The 23366-nt window shown below is 40.8% G+C and overlaps 2 protein-coding genes across 2 annotated transcripts; both read right to left on the bottom strand.

The window, feature by feature from the left end:
- Positions 1 to 7062: 7062 nt before the first annotated feature.
- Positions 7063 to 9017, bottom strand: LOC143882642 (putative glutathione S-transferase). The gene is made up of 2 exons (XM_077386104.1): positions 8563 to 9017; positions 7063 to 7729 (listed from the first exon to the last, which is right to left on the bottom strand). The coding sequence occupies exons 1-2, from the start codon at positions 8875 to 8877 to the stop codon at positions 7385 to 7387; spliced, it is 660 nt and encodes a 219-aa protein (XP_077242219.1). The 5' UTR covers positions 8878 to 9017; the 3' UTR covers positions 7063 to 7384.
- Positions 9018 to 12583: 3566 nt separating this feature from the next.
- Positions 12584 to 14418, bottom strand: LOC143882641 (putative glutathione S-transferase). Its single transcript, XM_077386103.1, has 2 exons — positions 14003 to 14418; positions 12584 to 13121 (listed from the first exon to the last, which is right to left on the bottom strand). The coding sequence occupies exons 1-2, from the start codon at positions 14315 to 14317 to the stop codon at positions 12837 to 12839; spliced, it is 600 nt and encodes a 199-aa protein (XP_077242218.1). The 5' UTR covers positions 14318 to 14418; the 3' UTR covers positions 12584 to 12836.
- Between the last annotated feature and the right edge of the window lie 8948 nt (positions 14419 to 23366).

Genomic DNA, 23366 nt, shown 5'->3' with positions numbered 1-23366 from the left:
CGATGGTCGACTGTGAGGGATGGAGAGGGGAGGGATGGAATTTATAGCTTTTGGTGGGTTGGGATGGAGTCTCCAATGACGTTTGCAAACTTTAAAAGAGATGTCACTGCATGTGTCAGAACTCTTCTCCAATGACTTTTACTAAGAATGTTTAAAACCCCGTTAAGCAGCCTCCAATAAGCAGCCTTCAATATGCTTAACATATTAGAAAATGAAGTAAAAAAATTAACAAAAATTGTCTTCGATCAAAGGTTAAATTTACAAACAATTAAGTACCATAAACATATTAGCCGTCACCTAAGACCATATTTACCAAGAGAATTGGACCATATTTCTCTTGGTTTACAGCTTATCACCTTTTCTCACATTCAAATTTGTTTTTTATTATTGTAACTGAACAGATAGATTAGAAGATGATAGGATTAGAGTCCCAACCATCCAAGGATACTACTGCCTGATTTATATAAATACATGTTCTGTAACTCTCTTTTTTATATGAAAATAACTCTTATACGAATCCAAAGTTATTAAAGAGCAGCCACACAGGCTCACTTTTCAACAGATTTTGTCTTCATTCACAAGGTGGGCGGTTGTAGATCCCTTTTGTGATGGACGCTAGCAGAAAATATACTCTTCGGGTGAATGTAGGGGTGTCAATGGATCCAGACGGTCCGATGGACCATCCGAATCCGAACTTTAGTGAACGGGATATAAGCATACCAAGAGGGTCCATGGACATATTTTGGATTCCCAATCATATGATCCGAAAATTTTTGGATCGGATCCGGGCATGCTTCAAAAGTCCTTAGGGACAGTCACGATCCGAAATCATCTTACAAAAATACCCTCAAAAGTCAAATTCATTATAACATAAATCTTAATAAGTGGGGGAATTCTTGTCAAAATAGCCCAAATCTTTCTAATAGTTATTGGTTTCCAACTTTCCATCATTATTGAACGTAGAAATCTCCTCTTTGCTTTTCGAAATAAATCTCCTCTTCCTTCCTATGTAAGTAACCCTTGCCCGTTTGCCGAACAAACATCTCATCTCATCTTCCTTTTGGTGACCCTAACCAGCCACTCCAATGACACTCTCACATTAACTCGCCCCACCATTGCCCTCACCCTCGCCATTGCCGTAACCTTGCCTTCCTAATTTCCCCGAGCAGTAAGCAACAAAACACCTGTTATATTTTTGGTTTCTATTATATTCTTAGTATTCAAGAATCTGGATATGTTTTTAGTCACATTTTTTAAGTCTATCACCTATTTTTTCTAGTGGTTATGATGGAATGATCCAGTTCTTGGACTTTTAGAGGGTCTAAGGTACTGTAAAAAAAATCTCTGCTGCTGATAATTTATCTAATCAAGGATTTCAGCCTGAGTAATGGGGAAAACTTTATTAACAATTATTTGGATGTAAGTAACTCAATGGGTTTTTAGGGCGGTGATAAACTCACCCCCTATATTTCAAAATGGATTGTACATTCCACACCGTAGGATGATCCAAACCGTCCATTTGATGGGCCACAATGTAAATAGGTTGTGCCCCAAAAATCATTTCCATTGTATGATCCTAGCCCTCTGATCTATAGAGGAACTAAATATAATCAAACCTCGATAGTTCAGACAGCAAGGATCATCCTATGTTGTGGGCTTTACAGTGAATTTTGACAATATAGGGGGTTAATATTGTAATAGAACGGGGTGAATTTATCACTGTCCGGTTTTTATCACAGAGTTTTCCTTTTGGAGTTTTTATACGGTGTAAGGCCTTACAACTTCATTCCACGGGTGACAGAACCAATGAACCATATATAGTCCATGTGATTTAAACCATAGTCCACGTGATTTACTTCCTAGCTAGGGTAGTGTCTGTCTAGCTGGTAGTAGGTTAATATTTGTCCAATCGCTAGACACCAACAAAAATTTATTGGATGAGAATAGTGAATAGATATCTGTCATCCAATGACTGCATAGACATTGCGCCCTACTGATAGATAGATACTTACCCTAATAATAGACAGACACTATACATCCTAAAAAATAGACAAACTATCTTGAAAAGTGAAACACAGGCACTATCGCTCCATTGCCAAAACTTTTGATCAATCCTCCGAATGGGATGTTTTTTTTATATCAACTAGGGGCTCTCTAGATGAGGCATTTATTCTTTTCATAAATTTGTAGTCATGTAGCGTAATTTCTTAGACCACCATTTCAACATTATTTTATAAGACTTTTGTCACAAGTATTTAAATAAATTTTTGACTTCTTTTTGCCTGAATTCAAAAATTATTACAGAAAGTGAAATAGTAAGTGGGCTCCGTTGTCAACAAGGGATTTAGCCATCATTAGAACAAGAGAGCAATCCCGCAAAAGATCGGAATCCGCATATTATTGCATCCTTTCTATCCTTTATTATCGCAATATTCCTTTCCATTCCTACAGGTACAGGAAAGGAAGAAGGGGACTCTTATCTTGGAGATCATCTTCCTTGTATTCGTACTCGACCCCCTTTTCTGCCAAGGCTATTCTCACTCTCATCCCAAAAGAGCTAGCCCACACATCTAAGAGAATCACTTTGTTGGCCATTGGAAATCGAAGATATTAGAATTAGAAAAAAACAAAGAGAAAAGATGGAAAGTAAAAATAGTTAAGGGAGTTTGTTGGGACTGAGAGATGGAGAGCTATATGAAAGAGGGATCCTTTTTTTGGTCAAATGGGATCTCCATTTTTAAAGTGTTTTCTTCATTGATATGGATTAAGAAAGAAAATCTCATGACTCATAAAAATATGTCACTGCTTGCGTCAAAACTCATAACTCGTTAGCAGTTTCTCGGGTGACGACTAGTCAAAAGGCTCAAAAACCCGATGGACAAGCAAGCAAGTTATGTCGCTTCGTTAAAATTCAAAGTTCATACCACTTTCTTGAGTTTGACTACGCTACCATGAAAAGCCCACGTCGTATTGTCCTCTCTCGCCCCCTAATTTGTATCCACGGGTTTGAAATTGGAAGCTACTAGATTTCAGAGAAAAGTGCACAACGAGGGTAATAATCACCAGAATTTATGGTAATTACTAACCATTAAGCATGTGTGATTCTTCAAAAACGAGTCCTCCTATGTTGCCCTTCCTTACAAATTCACAACCCTGAATCATTATCTTTAAATTAATATTTTATTATGGGATTTGCTAGAGGCCATCGCAGAAGGCATTCGCAGTTGTACTGTTGCATGTGAGGGCAGCCACCTCAGGTGAATCAAATGAATAAAACAAAATATGAGCCTCTATAGCTGCCCTCACATGCAACGGCTCAACCGCGAAATGCCTTTTGCGGTGGACCCTAGCAAATCCCTTTTATTATTTCTCACTTCCCTTTTGGCTGAGAACGAATACGTTATTGAATATTTTATTATTTACACATCTATTGGTTGAGAACGGTGAAATTATTGAATATTCGTTCTTGAATATTTTATTATTTACACATCTATTGGTTGAGAACGGTGAAGTTATTGAATATTTTATTATATCTCACGTCTCTTTTGACATAGAAGGGCTACGCTGTTGAATATTTTATTAGTTCTCACATCTCTTTTGGCTGAGAACGCCGCCAGAATATCAAGTATGTTGTCGAATTTTTTTGGGTTCAAACATGTGTTCCAAACGTATCGAGTATGTCGTCGAAATATCGAATACACCACCTGATTCTAAAGTACGCCAGCGGAAATAAGATGTATGCCGGCGGAAATAATGGGTACGCTGGCGTAAATAATTGGTACGCTGGTAGAATCTCACTGAACACTTTACCAAAATGATTAGCTACCTGGTGTCGTTCTCTCAATTTCCGGTGCCGTTCTCTCCTTATATCCAGAGAGATAGAGGACTATATCCCAACTCTTAAATATATATGAACAAATGGAAGGGAAGGTTGAACATAAAGTAGAAATGAAAGAGTTTGAATGAAGAAGATGGTAAATACAGAGAGATGACGCTCTCATTAGAAGACGCCACCATTTCATATTGATGTCCACTTTGTCGTGGATCTGATCGTCTATACATATTGGCGACGGCCAAGATTTAAACGAACCCAATGACTCTGGTTGAAAGGAAAATTTCAAATACAAACCAAACCACCTGTGTATAGAGGCGCCATCGCTCTAAAAAGTTTTTTAACACGTGTCAAGCATCCCTCCGTCTGGTTATTTTCGACGGCCAAAGATAGAAACAAATCCAAGGTTCTGTCGGTTCAAATACACATTTAGGCGAACCAAAAGAAGCCTTGTGAAGTGCATAAATTTAACGGGCATTAAATACAAGGGGGATTTTCTGTAATAAAAAAGGAACTTGTAAGGAAAATCATGTTGTTGTCAGAAGGATATTGAGGTCTTTTTTCCACTCTTTTCTGAAGAATCACCCGTGTTTGATGATTAATTTAAAAGATACCCAAATCCGTAATTTCTGGTAACTAGGACCCACATTCTGTACTTTTCCCTAGATTTAATATGGAGGATGGCCGTGGATGCACGTGCAGTCCGAAATACAATGGGGCCCTGATGTAGACAGAGGGTGGGAAAATCTTCTCCCCGAAGATCTCAACCCCCGGATCATGGAGGTTTCTATGCTGTGCCGTCCATTTTAATTATCTACGGATGGGAGGGTTAAGATCATCCAATCGAGAAGATTTTATGGGCACACTCTATCTACATCAGGACCTGAAAAAAGGGTGCAATTTGGGTCGGGTCGTGTTGAGCTTTTGCTAAAAAATGAATTGGAATCAACCCATACCCGACCCGATTTTAACTTAAAAGCTCGACCTGAATTCCAAAAAATTGCCCATTTTAATCATCTACATATTGGAGGGTTAAGATCATCCTATCGAGAATATTTTATGGGCACACTCTATCTACATCAAGGCCTGAAAAAAAGGGTGCAATTTGGGTCGGGTCGTGTTGAGCTTTTGCTAAAAAATGAATTGGAATCAACCCATACCCGACCCGATTTAAGTTAAAAGCTCGACCTGAATTCCGAAAAATTGCCCATGTTGCACCCCTAGAAAAAGAGTGTTTGGATCATCCAATTAGTTTGGGCCCCCAGTATTTTTGGGCTGCACTTGCATGCCATGGCCCATGGGCCATGGGCCATATAATATTTCTTGAAACTACTCATTTCGGTGGAACAGTAAGAAAATATTGTACAGACCGGACACTAGTCCAGTTGGCAATAGTTGCTCGACCCAATTCATGGGCTTAAACGTCACACTATTTATAATGAGATTTTATTAGGGCTGGCAATTGCCCCCAGTTAAAATGGGGATCCGCCCCGGCCTGGCCCGAACGGGGCGGGGATTCCCCGAAGTGGGGACAGGGATGGAGATGGACCCGCCCCGCCCCATTTTAATATGCAAGCCATTATTAATATCCTCTTATTTTAGTATTTTTTTAGTGTTTTTTAAGTTAACAGTAATTATTTTTTTATGCTAGTGATATTGGCACTACCAGATTTTTATAAGTGTACAAACACGGCTTGTCTTTTTCTTTTTTGGGGTGTTAAAAGCTTTTTTGAAGTGAGAATTTTTGTGTGAGGCGGGGATGGGGATTAGGTATTCCCAGTGGGGACGGGGACGGGGACGGGGAATGCAACATCCGGCCCGGTCCGGCCCCGTTGCCAGCCCTAGATTTTATATGTTGTAAGGCCTGACAAGAATAACATAGGGGTGCCGCCCTTTATATTGATCCAACAACAGCTCACTTTTTGAGGAGCTGCTGTTGGATCACTTTTGAGCAAGGACAACGAAGAAGAAAAAATGGAAGAGGAATAATTGGTGCCGGAAAAATTGAAAAAGAATTTCCTTCTTTCTACGGAGACCATTCTTCTTTCTCTCTCTTCTTCTTATTCCTCTTTTTTCGTCTTCTTCTTCTTTATTTTTCTTTCTCTTCATCTTCTTCTTCTTAGACCTGGCAAAAAGTGACACGGACCCGCGGGTCCACCCGGCCCGCACGTAAATTTACGGGTCCGGGTCACCTGTTGGTGACCCGTTAGAAATTGACCCGCGGGTCCACCCGGCCCGTCAAAAGTGGGCCGGGTCGGGTGGACCCGCGGGTGCCCGCGGGTGCCCGTAAAAAAGTGCAAAAGACGGTTTTTTTACTTTTTCCTGTAGTTTTCTCGGTAATTGTCATATTTTATATGTAATTTTTTTACTTTTGACCTTTTTACGGTAATTTTTCATTTCAAACTTAGAAATTCTGAGAATATTTCAAAAATCCGTAATGATTACTTCTCTTTATTCTTTTGTTGCTAGCAACCTTTGCCCCAGACCGTACTTCACCCAATCTTTGCAGCAAAGGAGGGGCTACAAGCCTACAAGCCGAAAAATAGCCCAGGAGAAGGTGGCTAGCAAATCCCTAAATAAAAAAAAAACTCTTAAAAAATACGTCAAAAATCCGGGTGACCCGCGGGTCGACCCGGCCCGTACGGGCCGGGTGCGGGTCCAATGTCAATGACCCGTAGAATTTTCCGGGTCACTTTGACCCGGCCCGTTTGACCCGGACCCGTACGGGCCGGGTCAAATCCGGCCTGGCCCGCCCGTTTGCCAGGTCTACTTCTTCTATTGATTTGTAGGGTCGATCAATGGTGAAAAATAGAAAAAATATATGACCCTAGAGAGGCAAAATAGAAAAATTATAAGTCCCAGGAGAGGCAAAATGGCCTTTTAGATGGTACAATGTGTAGGGACCCAGGTAAAACTTGCCCTCAAAAGCTAGCAATTAAGGAGAGAGTGGATGTAGGGCATCCACATCCACTCACTTATTCGATGTGGGATTAATTGCTTTCACCTATATTGTGAGTTTGTGACAACCATTGTGAGCACAAAACCTATTGTCAGACTCAAAATTACATTTAAATTAGTGTCCGATAATAGGTTTGGCACAAAACCTATTTGGACTCAAAATCAATTCTCAAAATCCAAAACCGATAGGCCTTTAATTTGGGACCATCGACCATGCAAGTGGCTAGCAAGCTGCCTAGAATGGGGAGAATCCAAGGACTAGGTTTGACAAGTGAAAGCAAAATATCAAGAATAATGAAACGATACGCATATTATTGCAATCTTTCTATCATTTATTATCGTGATCTTCCTTTCCTTTCCTACAGGGACAGACAAACTGAGAGGAAAAAAGGAGAAGAAACAAAACAGAAAGTCAAAAATAACATCTGTACTTTTTAGAGAAGATAATGGCCACATCTCACCGCCAAAATTCAGATCTCCAAAAGGCTTATTACCCAAAACCATTCAAACCCCAAAAAGGAGAAAGAACAACATAACCTTATTTCTACTACATATGCCATAGACCCTTGTGGTAAATGCATACATTTCCCTCTCTTACTCAACCGCAAATCTCTTCTTTAACATGGCCACAAGCTCATATATCTTTTGGGGGTCTTGAAGGGACTTTGAGACACTCTCCTTCTCCTTACACCTCTCCACCCATGCAATAATCGTAGGGCATTCCTTCTCTACACTGAAATTCCCACACGTCTCGTATGAGTAAAACCAGCAGGCAAAGGGGAGGAAGGCCACGTCGACTAATCCCAAGGATTCGCTTCCGAAATAAGGCTTCTCTCCGAGCTCCCCTTCCAACAGCTTCAAGCAATCTAAAAATCCCTTCTTACCTTCCTCTTGTTCCTCTCCTTTCTTCCACAAAATTCTCGACCCATAATCAGATATCTGCGGAAAAGTAAACGTTAATGCCACAGTTTCATGTAACAACACGTTTTTTAATCAAAATTTCTCACTTCTTCTAAGTTGATAGAAGGTGAAAATATAACTATGAATCACTTGAACTGTATTCACATGGTAAGTCCCAGATGAATAAGTCCATTTGTGTTGTTCCAAGTTTGTGTTTTCAAAACTATCTAAAGTTAACTAAATTTTGAAATAAAACCGTCAATATGTAAGTGATTTTTGGACTTAAGCGTGGGATCTAGGCCATAGGATCATGCCTAAGTGTGTTCCAACTGTTAGACTCGGGTGCGATGCGGATTGAGCCCAAAATTGATTAGTGATAAGGCTCTGTTTGTTCTGGATTTTGAGAAATCATTGTGAGTCCAAAACTGATTATCGACTCAAAATTAAGGCCCTGTTTGTTTTGGATTTTGAGAGCCGATTGTGCAACCAAAACTGATTATTGGACTCAAAATTACATTTTGGTTCTATTCGTTTTGGATTTTGAGAACCAATAGCGGGTCCACAATTGATTATTGGGCTAAAAATTTAATTTAATTTAGTTTTGAGTCCAATAATCAGTTTTGCTTTCCCAATCGGTTCTCAATTCTTCCATAATCTAGCGAGCGTATAACATATATTAAGCCCATTATTAACACACCTATTCAATGCAATTAAAAACCATCTCAAATGAAACCTACGAAGTAAAACCAAGGAATCTATAATTAAAGCGGGTTCCCACAACGCTAGAGATAGATCATATAACGAGTTTCGGTGTGTGTTTTGATAAAAGAGAGAATTTTCCTTCCTGAAATAAAAAAGAGACAAAAACCCACCTTTTTGTCAACGAAATCGGCCCAGAATCTAGCATTAGCCCGTTGGTAAGGATCTTTAGGCAAGAGAGGGGATTTCTCGTTCCAAACCTCGTCTATGTATTGAACGATGATGAGAGATTCGCATATGGGCTTTCCGTTATGGATGAGAACAGGAATTTTCTTATGGATGGGATTTGATTTAAGAAGAAGGGGACTCTTATCTTGGAGATTTTCTTCCTTGTATTCGTACTCGACCCCCTTCTCTGCCAAGGCTATTCTCACTCTCATCCCAAAAGAGCTAGCCCACGCATCTAAGAGAATCACTTCGTTGCCCATTGGAAATCGACGATATTAGAATTAGAAAAAAACAAAGAGAAAAGATCGAAAGGAAGTTAAAAAGATGGGGTGTGAGACTGAGAGATGAAGAGGTATGGAAGGGGAGTGACTGAATATACAGGTTTTTGTGAGGCACCTCTTTGGTCAAATGACTTATGAAAAGATGTCATTAGCAGCTTCTCGGGTGACGACTAGTCAAAAGGCTCAAAACCTGATGGACAACTAGGGGTGCAAGTCAGGTCACCCGACCCAACCCGAGGAACCATTTTTCCAACCCAACCCGATCCAACTCGACGCAACCTGATTTCTAATTCATGCACATGTTTTTATGGGCCCCACTGTTTTTTTTTTTGCTCACATTCCTACACAGGCATCCACCATATAAAAACTCTTTGTAACTGAGCTGAAGGATAAATTTATGTTGAAATTTAAGCACATTTCTAGCTTCAATGGGAAATGTGTTCAGTTGAAATCAGGTTTTAAGCACATTTAAGCCCATATCGGAATTGGAAATCGGGTTTCGGGTCGGGTTGCCCGACACCCCAACCCGATTAAAAAAAAAAAAAAACCCCGAACCAAACCCAACCCAACCCAACCCAAATTCGGGTTCAACCTGTTGGGTTCAGGTTGAACCCGACCAGAGTTGCACCCCTATGGACAAGCAAGCAAGTTATGTCACTGCTTGCGTTAGAATGCAATGCTCATACCACTTTCTTAAGTTTGTCTACAGTATCATGAAAAGCTCACGCCGTATTGTCCTCTCGCCCTAATTTGTACCGACGAGTTTGAAATTGGAAACTACTAGATTTTAGAGAAAAGTACGCAATGTGGGTTGTAATTACCAGAAATTATGGAATTCGGGTACTTTTTAAATTAATCATCAAGCACGGGTGATTCTTCAAAAACGGGTGGAAAAAAGACCCCAATATCATTCCGACATGATCAAAGTTCTCGTATGTTGCCCTTCCTGACAAATTCACAACCCAACATAAATCATTATCTTTAAAGTAATATTTTATTATGGTTTTGCTAGGAATCATGCAGAAGGCATTTCGCAGTTGCACTGTTGCATGTGAGGGCAGCCACCTCATGTGAATAAAATGAATAAAACAAAATATGAGCCTCTGTAGCTACCGTCACTTGCAACAGCTCAACCGCAAAATGCCTTCTACGATAGACCCTAGTATATCCCTCTAATTATTTCTCACTTTCCTTTCAGTTGAGAACGGCTACGGTATTGAATGTTTTATTATTTACGCATCTCTTTCGGTAGAGAACAGCGACGTTATTGAATATTTTATTATTTCTCATGTCTCTTTTGGCTTAGAATGGCTATGTTATTGAATATATTTTTATTTCTCACATTTCTTTTGGTTTAGAACGGTATTTTATTATTTCTCACATCTCTTTTGCCTGAAAACGCCGCCGCATTCTAGAGTACGCCGTCGGAATATCAAGTACGCTGCCGGATTTTCTGGGTTCAAATATGTGTTCCAAACATATCGAGTACCCCATCAGAATATCGAATACGCTGCTAGATTCTCGAGTAAGTTGCCGAAAATAGGATGTACGCCGGCGGAAATAGGATGTACATCGGTGTAAATAATGGGTACACTGGCGTAAATAATTGGTAAGCCGGCGGAATCTCACTGAACACCTTACCAAAATGATTAGCTAGCTGGTGTCGTTCTATCAATTTCTTGTGTTGTTCTCTCCTTAAATCTAAAGAGATAGAGGACAATATCCCAAGTCTTAAATATAGATGAACAAATGAAAGGAAAGGTTGAACAGAAAGTAGAAATGAAAGAGTTGGAATGCAGAAGATGGTGAACATAGAGAAATGCCGCTCTCATTAGAAGACGCCACTGTTCCATATTGATATCCATATGTCGTGGATCTGACCGTCTATGCATATTGGTGACGGCCAAGATTTAAACATTCAAGGACTCTGGGTTCAAAGGAGATTTTCAAATCCAAAATAAACCAAACCAACTGTGTATAGAGGTGTCACCGTTCCAAAAAAGTTATATAACATGAGTCAAGCATCCCTCTGTCTAGTTATTTTCCACGACCAAGATAGAAACGAATCCAGGGTTCTGTCGGTTCAAATACACATTCAGACGAACTAAAAGAAGCCTTGTGAAGCGCGCCAATTTAATGGCCATTAAATACAATGTGGACTTTCTGTAATGAAAACTTGCAAGGAAAATCATGTTGATGTCAGAAGGATATTGGGGTCTTTTTTCCACCCTTTTTTGAAGAATTACCCGTGTTTGATGATTAATTTAAAAGAGACACAAAATCCATAATTTCTGGTAACTATTACCCACATTCTGTACTTTTCTCTAGATTGTATATTGAGGATGGCCGTGGATGCACTTGCAGTTCAAAATACAGTGGGGCCCTTATGTAGACTGAGGGTGGGAAAATCTTCTCCCGGAAGATCTTAACCCCTGGACCATGGAGGTTTCTATATTGTGCCGTCTATTTTAATCATCTACAGATGGGAGGGTTAAGATCATCCTATCTAGAAGATTTTCTGGGCACACTGTGTACGTCAGGACCCCAAAAAAAGGGTGCAATTTGGGCCGGGTCGGGTTGAGCTTTTGCTAAAAAATGAATTGGAATCAACCCGTACGCGATCCAATTTTAAGGTAAAAGCTCGACCCGAATTCTGAAAAATTGACCCGTGTTGCACTCCTAGAAAAAAGAGTGTTTGGATCACCAAATTAGTGTGGGCCCCCTGTATTTTGGGCGGCACTTGCATGCCATATAATTTTTCTTGAAACTACTCATTTCGGTGGAACAATAAGAAATTGTTATACAGCCCGGACAATAGTCCAGTTTACAATAGTTGCTCGACCCAATTCCCGGGCTTAAACTTCACACTACTAATAATGAGTTTTTATATGATGCCCGACCGTGAGAATCACAAGGGGTGAAAATCACAAGCTGCCCTTGTGATTCTCACGGTCGGGCATCAAATAAAATTCTCACTTATAATAACAGCAAAAGACAATGTAATTACATTTAGAGCACGAGTTTGGAAAATGAACGGTAGTTTCATCTCTGTTGAGGTCAGAGGTGTGCTGTCCTGTTCAAAAGACCATTTTGCCCCTCAAGGGCATTTTCTAATTTGTTTTTTTCCCTGCCTCCGCTGGATTCATTGAATGGCCATCCATCGAGCAAGAACAACGCAGGAAAAAAAAATGGAAGAGGAATAATTGGTACCGGAAAAATTGAAAAAGAATTTCCTTCTTTCTACGGTGAAGTTCTTTTTCTTTCTTCTTCTTATGCCTTTTTTTTCATCGTCTTCTTCTATATTTTTCTTTCTCTTCATCTTCTTCTTCTTTTTTCGATTTATAGCGCCGGTCAGTGGTGCAACGTATACAGTGGAGAATAAAAAATATATAAAATATATGACCCTAGCAAGGCAAAATAGAAAAATTATTAGTCCCAGGAGAGGCAGAATGGTCTTTTGGATGGTACAATGTGTAGGGACCCGGGTAGAACTCGCCCTCAAAAGCTAGCCATTAAGGGGAGGGTGCCCAAATCCTTTTAAGCCCAACCCCATCCACTCACTTATCCGATGTGGGATTAATTGCTTTCACCTGGACTGTCAGTTTGTGACAACCGATTGTGAGCTACCTTTCCTTTCCTTGGTACAGACAAACTGAGAAGAAAGAGAAGAAGAAACAAAACAGAAAATCAAAAATAACATCTGTACTTTCAGAGAAGATAATGGCCACCACATCTCAACGCCAAAATCCAATCTCCAAAAGGTTTATTACCCAAAACCATTCAAACTCAAAAAAGGACAAAGAACAACACATCCTTATTTCTAGTTTTCTACTACATGCGCCATAGACCCTCGTGGTAAATGCGTACACTTCCCTCTCTTACTCAACGCCAAATCTCTTCTTTAACATGACCACAAACTCATACATCTTTTGGGGGTCTTAAAGGGACTTTGAGACACTCTCCTTTTCCTTACACCTCTCCACCCATGCAATAATCTTAGGGCATTCCTTCTCTACACCGAAATTCCCACACGTCTCGTATGAGTAAAACCAGCAGGTAAAGGGGAGGAAGGCCACGTCGACTAATCCAAAGGATTCGCCTCCGAAATAAGGCTTCTCTCCGAGCTCCTCTTCCAACAGCTTTAAGCAATCTAAAAATCCCTTCTTACCTTCCTCTTGTTCATCTCCTTTCTTCCAAATAATTTTATACCCATAATCATATATCTGTGGAAAAGTAAACGTTAATGCCACAGTTTCATGTAACAACACGTTTCTTCAATCAAAATTTCTCAGTTCTACTAAGTTGATAGAAGGTGAAAATTGAAAATTAATGTTTCAATTGATTAACAAATTAGAGTGTTTTCTAAAGGATAATGACAAATACATACATCCCGTACATACATATAACTACGAATCACTTGGACTGTATTTACATAGTAATAAGTCCCAGATGAATAAGTCCATTTTTGTTGTTCAAAGTTTGTGTTTTCAAATCTATCTAAAGACAACTAAATTTTGAAATACATCTATCAAAACCACCAAAATGTAAGTGTTTTTTGGGCTTAAGGGTGGGATCTAGGCCAGGATCATGCCTAATTGTGTTCCAACTGTTAGACTCGGGTGAGATCCGGATTGGGTGAGACCTTGTTTGTTTTGGATTTTGAGAAATGATTGTGAGCCCAAAACTGTATCGACTCAAAATTAAGGCCCCTGTTTGTTTTGGATTTTGAGAACCGATTGTGAGACCATAACTGATTATTGGACTCAAAATTACATTTTGGTACTATTTGTTTTGGATTTTGAGAACATAGCGGGTCCAAAATTGATTATTGGGCTAAAAATTGAACCTAATTTTGAGTCCAATAAACACATACGCTTTCCCTATCTTTTCTATATTCTTCCATAATCTAGCGAGCATACTTCATATATCAAGCCCATTAATAATACACCTATTTAATACAATTACACGAAGGAAGAAAAACCAAGGAATATATAATTAAAGCGGGTTCCCAAAACGCTAGAGATACATCATATAAAGGGTTTCGGTGTGTGTTCTGATAAAAGAGAGAATTTTCTTTCCTGAAATAAAAGAGACAAAAACCCACCTTTTTGTCAACGAAATCGGCCCAGAATCTGGCATTAGCCCGTTGGTGAGGATCTTTAGGCAAGAGAGGGGATACCTCGTTCCAAACCTCGTCTATGTATTGAACGATGATGAGAGATTCACATATGGGCTTTTCGTTATGGATGAGGACAGGAATTTTCTTATGGATGGGATTTGATTTAAGGAGAAGGGGACTCTTATCTTGGAGATCTTCTTCCTTGTATTCGTACTCGACCCCTTTCTCTGCCAAGGCTATTCTCACTCTCATCCCAAAAGAGCTAGCAAACACATCTAAGAGAATGACTTCGTTGGCCATTGGAAATAGGAGAAATTAGAAAAAAAACAAAGAGAAAAGATCAAAAGGAAGTAAAAAAAGATGGGGTGTGGGACTGAGAGATGAAGAGGTATGGAAGGGGTGTGATTGAATTTATAGGTTTTTGTGAGGGACCTCTTTGGTCAAATGGGATCTCCATTTTTTAAAGGGCGCTGATATGCGCGCCCCCCCCCCCCCCCCCGGCGGCTAGCGTTAAACGTTAGGATTTAACGTATATGTCACTTTCCCACCATTTGACCGGTCTCTCTCTAGGGCTGGCAACGGGGCGGGTCGGGGCCGGATGTTGGGGTCCCCTAATCCTTCCCCTCTGCGGGGAATTTCCCCCCTCCCCTTCCCCTCTCCACTGCGGGGATGGTGGAGAATCCCCCTCCCCTCCCCACGGGGAATATATAATCCCCATCCCCTCCCCTTCCCCGCCCCGCATCCTTCGGGGACAATCACTTTACTTTCTTATTTTACTTTGTTAAATGTTAGGTTTAAAACTAACGATTTGCTAAGGACAATCACTTCAGGCATGTTGCAGCTTGGTTGTTGCATGTGAGAGTAGCCACACAACCCACATAGGCTAAGATTTTGTCTTATTCATTTTATTAACCTGGGGACAAAGGTGGTTGCTCTCAGATTCATTTAATTGATCACTAGTCCCTAGCATATCCCTAATTCCCAATCCCACTTGCCAAAAAGTACTGTACGTGCCACACCATAGGGAGATCCAAACCGTCCATTTGATGGGCACACCATACTACCATAGGCATAGGATGATCCAAACCTTCCACTTGATGGGCACATGTAGGATGATCCAAATTGTCCATTTGATGGGCCGCAATCTATTTACGTTGTGGCCCATCAAATGGACGGTTTGGATGATCTATGGTGTGGCTTGTAAAGTACTTTTAAATTGTAGCCTATCAAATGGACAGTTTGGACCATCCTATGGTGTAGCCCATACATTACTTTTTGAAAAATAATGGACTATACGAGCGCACACCATATAAAATCTCATCACTCATCAGAGAGATGTTGCCTTTATTTGGGGGAGGGAGATTTTCAAAGAATTTAATGTTGCCTTACAGTGATGGTTCGAGGGAGAGATTTTAGGGATTTCTAAGCGTAATATACTAATATAATGAGGAACAATGCCTAATGGATTATGGGTAAAGGAAAACATAAAAAGTTATGTCGGGGACAAAACTGTACTAATGGAAATTATGAAAATTTTGGGAGAATCTTGTAGATATGTTTTGATCCAAGGGGTTTCTAGTAGTTTTCCCCAAAATAAAAACACTTAAAAAAATATTTAAAAAAAATGGCATTAATGCGGGGCGGGGTGGGGCCAACTCCATCCCCTTCTCCTCCCCTTCCCCGCACCGGGGAATTTTTTAAATCCCCTTCCCCTTCCCCTTCCCCACTCAAATCGGAGAATCCCCTCCCCAAGCGGGGCGGGGCGGATCCCCACTTTTCCGGGTGAAATTGCCATCCCTATCTCTCTCTCTCTCTCCCCACACACACAACATGAACAGTTGGTGGGACCAACAGAAACCGTTGGTGGAATGGTGGGCCCATCTTTGAACAACGTAGGCCCCGCCCATACCACACCATAGGATAATCCAAACCGTCCCTTTAATGGGCCATAAACGTAAATAGGCTGCATCCCAAAATATCATTTCCATAGGCTGATCCTAGCCCTCCGATCTAAATAGAAACTACATCTTATGCAACCTCTATACATTGTAGGGTTGTGATCATCCTATGGAAATGATTTTTGGGGCACAACCTATTTACATTGTGGCCCATCAAATGAATGGTTTGGATCATTCTATGGAGTTGGTCGTAAAGTAACATTAAGGCCCGTCCACAACATAGGACGATCCAAGCCGTCCATGGTTTGGATAATCCTATGGAGTTGGCCGTACAGTAACATTAAGGCCCGATCGTAGGCCCCACTGATATTTTTTCAAATTGAAGCGTACCGTCCACAACATAGGATGATCCAAGCCGTCCATGGTTTGGATCCCCCTATGGTGTGGTTCGTACAGTAACATTAAGGCCCAATTTAGGCACCATCCATATTTTTGAAAATGAAGTGTACCGTCCAGACCATAGGATGATCCGAGCTGTCCATTTGATGGGCCATAACGTAAATGGGTTGTGCCCCCAAAAGGCTTGGCCCATCAAATGAATGGTTTAGATCATCCTGTGGTCGTACAGTAACATTAAGGCCCATCCACAACATTGGATGATCCAAGCCATCCATGGTTTGGATAATCCTATGGAGTTGGTCGTACACTAACATTAAGGCCCAATCGTATGCCCCACCGATATTTTTCAAATTGAAGCGTACCGTCCACAACATAGGATGATCCAAGCCGTCCATGGTTTGGATCATCCTATGGTGTGATTCGTACCAATTTAGGCCCCACCTATATTTTTGAAAATGAAGTGTACCGTCCAGACCATAGGATGATCCGAGCCGTCCATTTGATGGGCCACAATGTAAATAGGTTGTGCCCCAAAAATCATTTCCGTAGGATGATCACAACCCTACAATCTATAGAGGTTGCATAAGATGTAGTTCTATTTAGGTCGGAGGGCTAGGATCCGCGTATGGAAATAATATTTTGGGACGCAACCTATTTACATTTATGGCCCATCAAATGGACGGTTTGGATTACCCTATGGTGTGGTATGGACGGGGCCTACGTTGTTCAATGATGGGCCCACCATTCCACCAACAGTTTCTGTTGGGCCCACCAAATGTTCCTGTTGTGTGTGTGTGGAGAGAGAGAGAGAGAGAGACCGGTCAAATGGTGGGAAAACGTTAGCCAGCCGTCAGAGAGGGGGGAGAATATCAGCGCCCTTTTTAAAGTGTTTTCTTCATTGATATTTTCTATCTCTTTTTCACTGTCCCGCCTCTGTTGCTAAGCGCATTAGCAAATTCAAAGACGCTTTCTGTGGGGCGGCTCAAGTTCTTCCAAGGGGGTCTCCCTGATTAAATGGAGTGTGGTCTGCTTGCCTATTAAAAATGGAGGTTTGGGTATCAGGAGGGTTCAGAGTTTCAACCAGGCCCTTATGGGCAAGTGGCTGTGGAGATTTGGTGAAGAACGATCCTCTTTGTGGGTCCGGGTCATTGGAAGTAAGTATGGTTCTGCTCATGGGCACTGGGACTCTGTTGATAATTATAAAATCAAAGGACTCACAGTTTGGAGGGACATCTTGAGGTTGACGTCTTTATTTGCTCCTGGCGTTCGATTCAGAGTATATAAGGGGGATCAGATTCGGTTCTGGCAGGATCCTTGGTGTTCGGCTGCACCCCTTCAAGTGATTTTTCCTGACTTATTCATCGTTTCATCTCAAAAAGAGGCCTGGGTATCAGAATGTTTTGTAAGGGAACAAGGGAAAGTGGTTTGGTCTCCTAAGTTTCGAAGAGACTTCTTTGTTAGGGAGTTAAGCTCTTACCACGACCTCCTCGACTTATTGGATTCTTGCTTCATCAAGTCTTCGGGCGTAGATCGTCGGATTTGGATTTGGAATCCTTTGGGGATTTTTTCAGTCAAATCTTTTTATAACCATCTGATCCCTTCTTTAGAGGAGCATGTATCCTCCTCGGTTTGGAGACAATCTTGCCCTCCGAGAGTAGCCTTCTTTGGGTGGTCTGTTAGCTGGGGCCGCATTCAAACTATGGATTTTTTGAGGAAGCAAGGAATGTGGCTGGTCGATCACTGCCCTCTCTGTTTATCCGCTGGCGAATCCATTGACCACCTTTTCATACATTGTAAGTTTGCTCGAAATATTTGGGATCTTATATTTTCTCGTTTTGGAATCAGTTGGGTCCCCTCCAACTCTATGGCTGAATTCATTCAGAGTTGGGAATGGAATCCGTGGAAAAATAAAGGCAGAACTTTATGGAAGATGTGTCTCCTGGCCTCATGGTGGTTCTTGTGGAAAGAGAGGAATGCTCGTATCTTCGAAGGTAAAGCTAGATCTCCCTATTGGATCTATGTCCAGTTGATAGCTGCGGTCATATCCTGGGCCCGAAGCCTACCTCTGTTTCGCTTTGTTTCAGCTTTCGACCTCTGGGAAGGATGGTCAATCATATGTATGGAATCGGCTACCAAAGTGAAAATCCTCCCGTCCTGGACTCCTCCTCCTCCGGGGTCCCTGAAGCTTAACTTTGACGGATCGTCCATCGGCAATCCAGGAGCGGCAGGAGTAGGGGAGTTATGTAGAAACAACAAAGGGGAAGTTCTTTGGGCCTACTTGGGGCCTATTGGATTGGCAGACTCGAACGAAGCAGAGGTTAGAGCCATTCATAGCGGGATTGTTTCGATGCCTCGCCTGGCTTTCGACAAAATTATAGTCGAAGGGGATTCCTTAAATGTTATTCGTTGGCTTTCGGGCGTCTCTACTCCCCCCGGCGATTTTTGCCTTTTTTAGAGAAAATAGAGGATAGCTCTAAGGGCTCATCCATCGCGTTTGGCCATGTCAGGAGATCAGCCAATGCGGAAGCAGACTCCCTTGCCAAGAAAGGAGTCTTTCGGGCCGCGTTCGAGTGCTTTGACTATCTCCCTCCTTGAGTTATTGTAATGCTATGTTTGTATTATCTTAGTTCCTCCAGGACCATCTCGGTTCTGCTTCTTTATATATATATATATATATATATATTCTGCTGCCCTTTTCAAAAAAATGACTTATGAAAAGATGTCTTTGCTTGCGTCAAAACTCATAAGTTATTTAGGGTTGTTTCTGGTGTATCCTTGAAGGCTGCTGGTCCTTGGCCTTTTGTTTCAGTTTTGGTCCTCTTGTTGGCCCTTGCTGCTTTTTTGTTGGTTGTTTGTTGCCAGGCTTGGTGGTGTTGCTTGTAGTTGTTGTCTTTTTGGTTAATTATTCTTTTATTTTTTGCTTTTTCTTTGCTCCTATTGGGTGGCTTTTCAGCCTCCTCTTCTTGAGCTTTTGTCTGTCCCCTTATCATATGTTTGGGGGTTTGCTTTTATGCTTCATGTTGTATCCTTCCGGTGCTTCTTACTAATATATCTGGTAGGGGTCCGCCCTAACCCATCGTACCCATCAGGAAAAAAAACAGAAAAAAACTCATAAGTTATTAGCAGCTTCTCGGGTGACGACTAGTCAAAAGGCTCAAAACCTGATGGACAAGCAAGCAAGTTATGTCACTGCTTGCGTTAAAAATTCAAAGTTCATACCACTTTCTTGAGTTTGTCTGCACCGTGGTTTAAAATTTCGGTTTCCATACCGGTTTCGGACCCACCGTTGTTTAAAACCATGGTCTACACTACCATGAAAAGCCCACGCTGTATTGTCCTCTTGCCCTAATTTGTACCGACGACTTTGAAATTGGAAACTACGGCGAACAAAACTTTGCTCCGCAACATTGCAGAGAAGTTTCCTCCCAGATTGCCTTTGGTCAATCGGGTTTTCCCATGTGGCAGTTTTTTAGACAAATTAAAGCTTATTTTTCTAAGGACAATTCTACCCCTTACTAATTTTCATCCCAAAACCAACATTTAGGCACACATCTCTCTATGTGAACCCTTAGTGGGGCCATAACCGTTGCCCAACTTTCCATGAGATGATCCCAACCCTCCAAACAGTAGACTTTTATATGAGGCGTTGTCAAAAAGTATAATTTATTTTTAAAAAATCACTTGAGTCCACTTGGCTGGACGATCCAAACGGTTCATTTGCTTGGCCCTAACGTAAATAGGCCTACCCTATAAAATCACCTCCGTAGGATGATCCAAACTCTCCAATTAGATCTACAGATGAAAGAGTTAGGATCGTCATAGGGAGATGATTTTTGGGGAGAGGCCTATTTACATTAAGCTCATCAAATGAACGGTTTGGATCTTCAAAGGTGGATACAATAAATAGTAGAATTTAAGTAGAATTTATTTTAAAAGAAAAATCACTTGAGCCCACCTGATCCAAAGATCCAAACTGTTCATTTGGATCTTCAAAGGTTAGGATCATCTCAATGACATGTTTCTTTGGGGAACGGTTATGACTCCACTAAGGGTTCACAGATAGACGTGTGCTAAACCTTGGTTTTGGGATGAAAATTGGAAAGGGGTACAATTGTCCATTCAGATGCTGCTCCAAAAGAGCTTTATTTGGCCTTTGTGTGACCGTCATCCTCTTCCCTTCGTGTCTATCTCCTTCGGTCAAGTAGTTCTGCTTCCGGTGCCGGAGGATCAGGGTGGGATAGAATTGTAGTTTCAGAGTTCGAGATGCCCTATCTATAGGGTACGCTTGGGGGTTCTGCTTCTCTAATGTTATAATAAAGCTGCCTAGACCTTGCGTCTTCCTTTGCTGGCTAGATGTAGAAGTGAAGGTTCCCGCCTGGGCCCTTGACGAGAAAAGTAAGCTTTATTTTGTCTACCAAAAAAAACTGCCATGTGGCAAAACCCGATTGGCCAAAGGCAAGTTGCGGAGGAAACTTCTCCGCAATGTTGCGGAGCGAAGTTTTGTTCCTGGATGCACGTGCAGTCCGAAATACAATGGGGCCCTGATGTACACAGAGGGTGGGAAAATCTTCTCCCGGAAGATCTTAACCCTCCGATCATGGAGGTTTCTATGATGTGCCGTCCGTTTTAATCATCTACAAATGGCAGGGTTAAGATCATCCTATCAAGAAGATTTTCTGGGCACACTCTATCTATATCAGGGCCCGAAGAAAGGGTGCAATTTGGGTCGGGTTGGGTTGAGCTTTTGCTAAAAAATGAATTGGAATGAACCCGTATGCGACCGATTTAGCTTGACTTGAATTCCAAAAAATTGACCCGAGTTGCACCCCTAGAAAAAAGAGTGTTTGGATCACCCAATTAGTGTGTGCCCCACTGTATTTTTGGGCTGCACTTGTATGTCATGGCCCAAGGGCCATATAATTTTTCTTGAAACTACTCATTTCGGTGGAACACTGACAAAGTATAGTTGCTCGACCCAATTCCTGGGCTTAAATTAACTTTACACTATTTATAATAACGGCAAAAGACAAAGTAATTACATTTTGAGCCGAGTTTGGAAATGAACGGTAGTTTCATCTCTATTGAGGTCAGAGGCGTGCTGTCCTGTTCAGAAGACCATTTTGCCCTTGATGGTCCTTTTCTAAATTTTTTTAGTCTCCACTGGATTCATTGCATCGCCATCCATTGACGCAGAAGAGGAATAGGAAAAAAAAAGAAAAGAAATAGAACAACAAATAAGAAAAAATGGAAGAGGAATAAGTGGTGCTGGAAAAAATGAAAAAAAGAGGAAAAAGAAGAATTTCCTTCTTTCTACGATGACGATTCTTCTTTTTCTTTCTTCTTATTCCTTTTTTTCGTCTTCTTCCTCTTTATTTTTCTTTTCACTTCTGCTTCTTCGTCCTCTTCTTACGATTTGTAGCGTCGATCAGTGGTGCAACGAATAAGGTGGAGAATAAAAAATAGAAAAATTATATGACCCTGGAGAGGCAAAATAGAAAAATTATAAGACCCTAGAGAGGCATAATGGTCTTTTGGATGGTATAATGACCCTTTAGGACCCTACAGGGTCAATAGAGTGGAAACTACCAACCATATGTAAATTTAAATAGTGAAAGTTTGCAGAGTTCAGTAAGGAACTTGTCATAACCAGTAGAGAGTCAGCACTGAAGGGAAGTGTTAAGAGTCGCTCAACCACTTAACCACACATGAATTAGAGTCCCAGTTAAATTAGGAGTGGCATGTGTTTTGTGGTTAGTTTAAAATGGGTTAAGGTTAAACAAAGATGGAGACACGTTTTGGTGTCTATTTTGGTAGGTTTGTCTTCATCTTCATGAGGAGACTCAGCCCCCTTTTGTTTTCTTTCTACTTCTTTTCCCTCACAGTTTGTCTCTACGTACAAGATGGAAAGGAAAATTGCGATAAAATGTATGTCATTTCCTTGCTCTTGATTTTAGTGGTTTTTCGACGTTCGGTTGTCAAATCATGTCCTTGAATTCTCGGCATGCTAGGCTGCTTGCTAGCCACTCCACAAGGAGAAAGAAAATAACATATGTAATGCTAGAGAAGTGAGACTGTGAGTCTGTGAGAGTACTTTGTCATAAAAATATGTATAACTGAAAATTGTAGTATAAGGAGGGTTGTTCGGGGCATCCCTGACACCGACAGGTCTTCCTAGCAACACTCAAAATTAAATGACCCTAGCAACACTCAAAATTAAATGAGAATTTTCTCACATAAAACTATTTTAGTTGTTAAAATTTTGAAGGAATCCCATGTTTAATGGAACAATACTTGGCTCCGCAACGTTGTGCACTGCACAGCGCACTAAAATCAAGAGAAAACAGGGGCTGTGGAAATAGCAGACCATGGAATTGATTTTGCCACACCCCCTAATAACGTTGCGTACCCAAGTTTTTTTCTGTTTAATGGGCTCTCTTATTGTGACCTTACGAAGACATGCAACTCTACCTAGAGTATGCATTGGTGGAGACTCTAGCCAGAGAATGGTGATTCAATATTAGCGTGAATAGATCCATCGTTTATTGAAATCGCTCATCTGAACCATATCACATCTCCAAGATCTAATGAAATTGGATGAATTGAGACGATATTTCTTAAATACGTCCCATTTCTTCATTTTCTGATTGCTTGCATCGGACCAAAGAAACGTGTTGCTGTTTCTTCTATAAATTATGATCTGTAGTGAACCTCTGAGTAGGATTCAAACCTTGATTAATTTCTGACCATCTATTATTCTATTAGGAAAAAAAAGAACGAATTCATCTTGTAGGATTCTCAAGAAATTCATCGATTTATTCAGGTAATTTTTTTTCATATTTTCTCATTTTTCCCCTTTTTCTTCTTTGTATTGTTTTTATTTCTTTTTCATTTTTTCTTCTCCGTCTTCTTATTATTCTCCGATCTTTGGGTATTTATCTATTATTTTTTTGGGGGGGTTTTCGTTTTTCTTCTTCTTCCTTATTTTTATTTTTCCCAATTATTTTTACTATTCTTATTCTTGATTGAATTTTATGGGTCTTTTCAGTTTTTCT

The sequence above is a fragment of the Tasmannia lanceolata genome, unplaced genomic scaffold (assembly GCF_043159265.1).
Source record: "Tasmannia lanceolata isolate RefF3 unplaced genomic scaffold, GAP_Taslan_0.1 ptg000008l, whole genome shotgun sequence".
Classification (NCBI taxonomy): Eukaryota; Viridiplantae; Streptophyta; class Magnoliopsida; order Canellales; family Winteraceae; genus Tasmannia; species Tasmannia lanceolata.
Note: the sequence above shows the minus strand (reverse complement) of the source record. Positions and strands in the feature narration are given on the sequence as shown.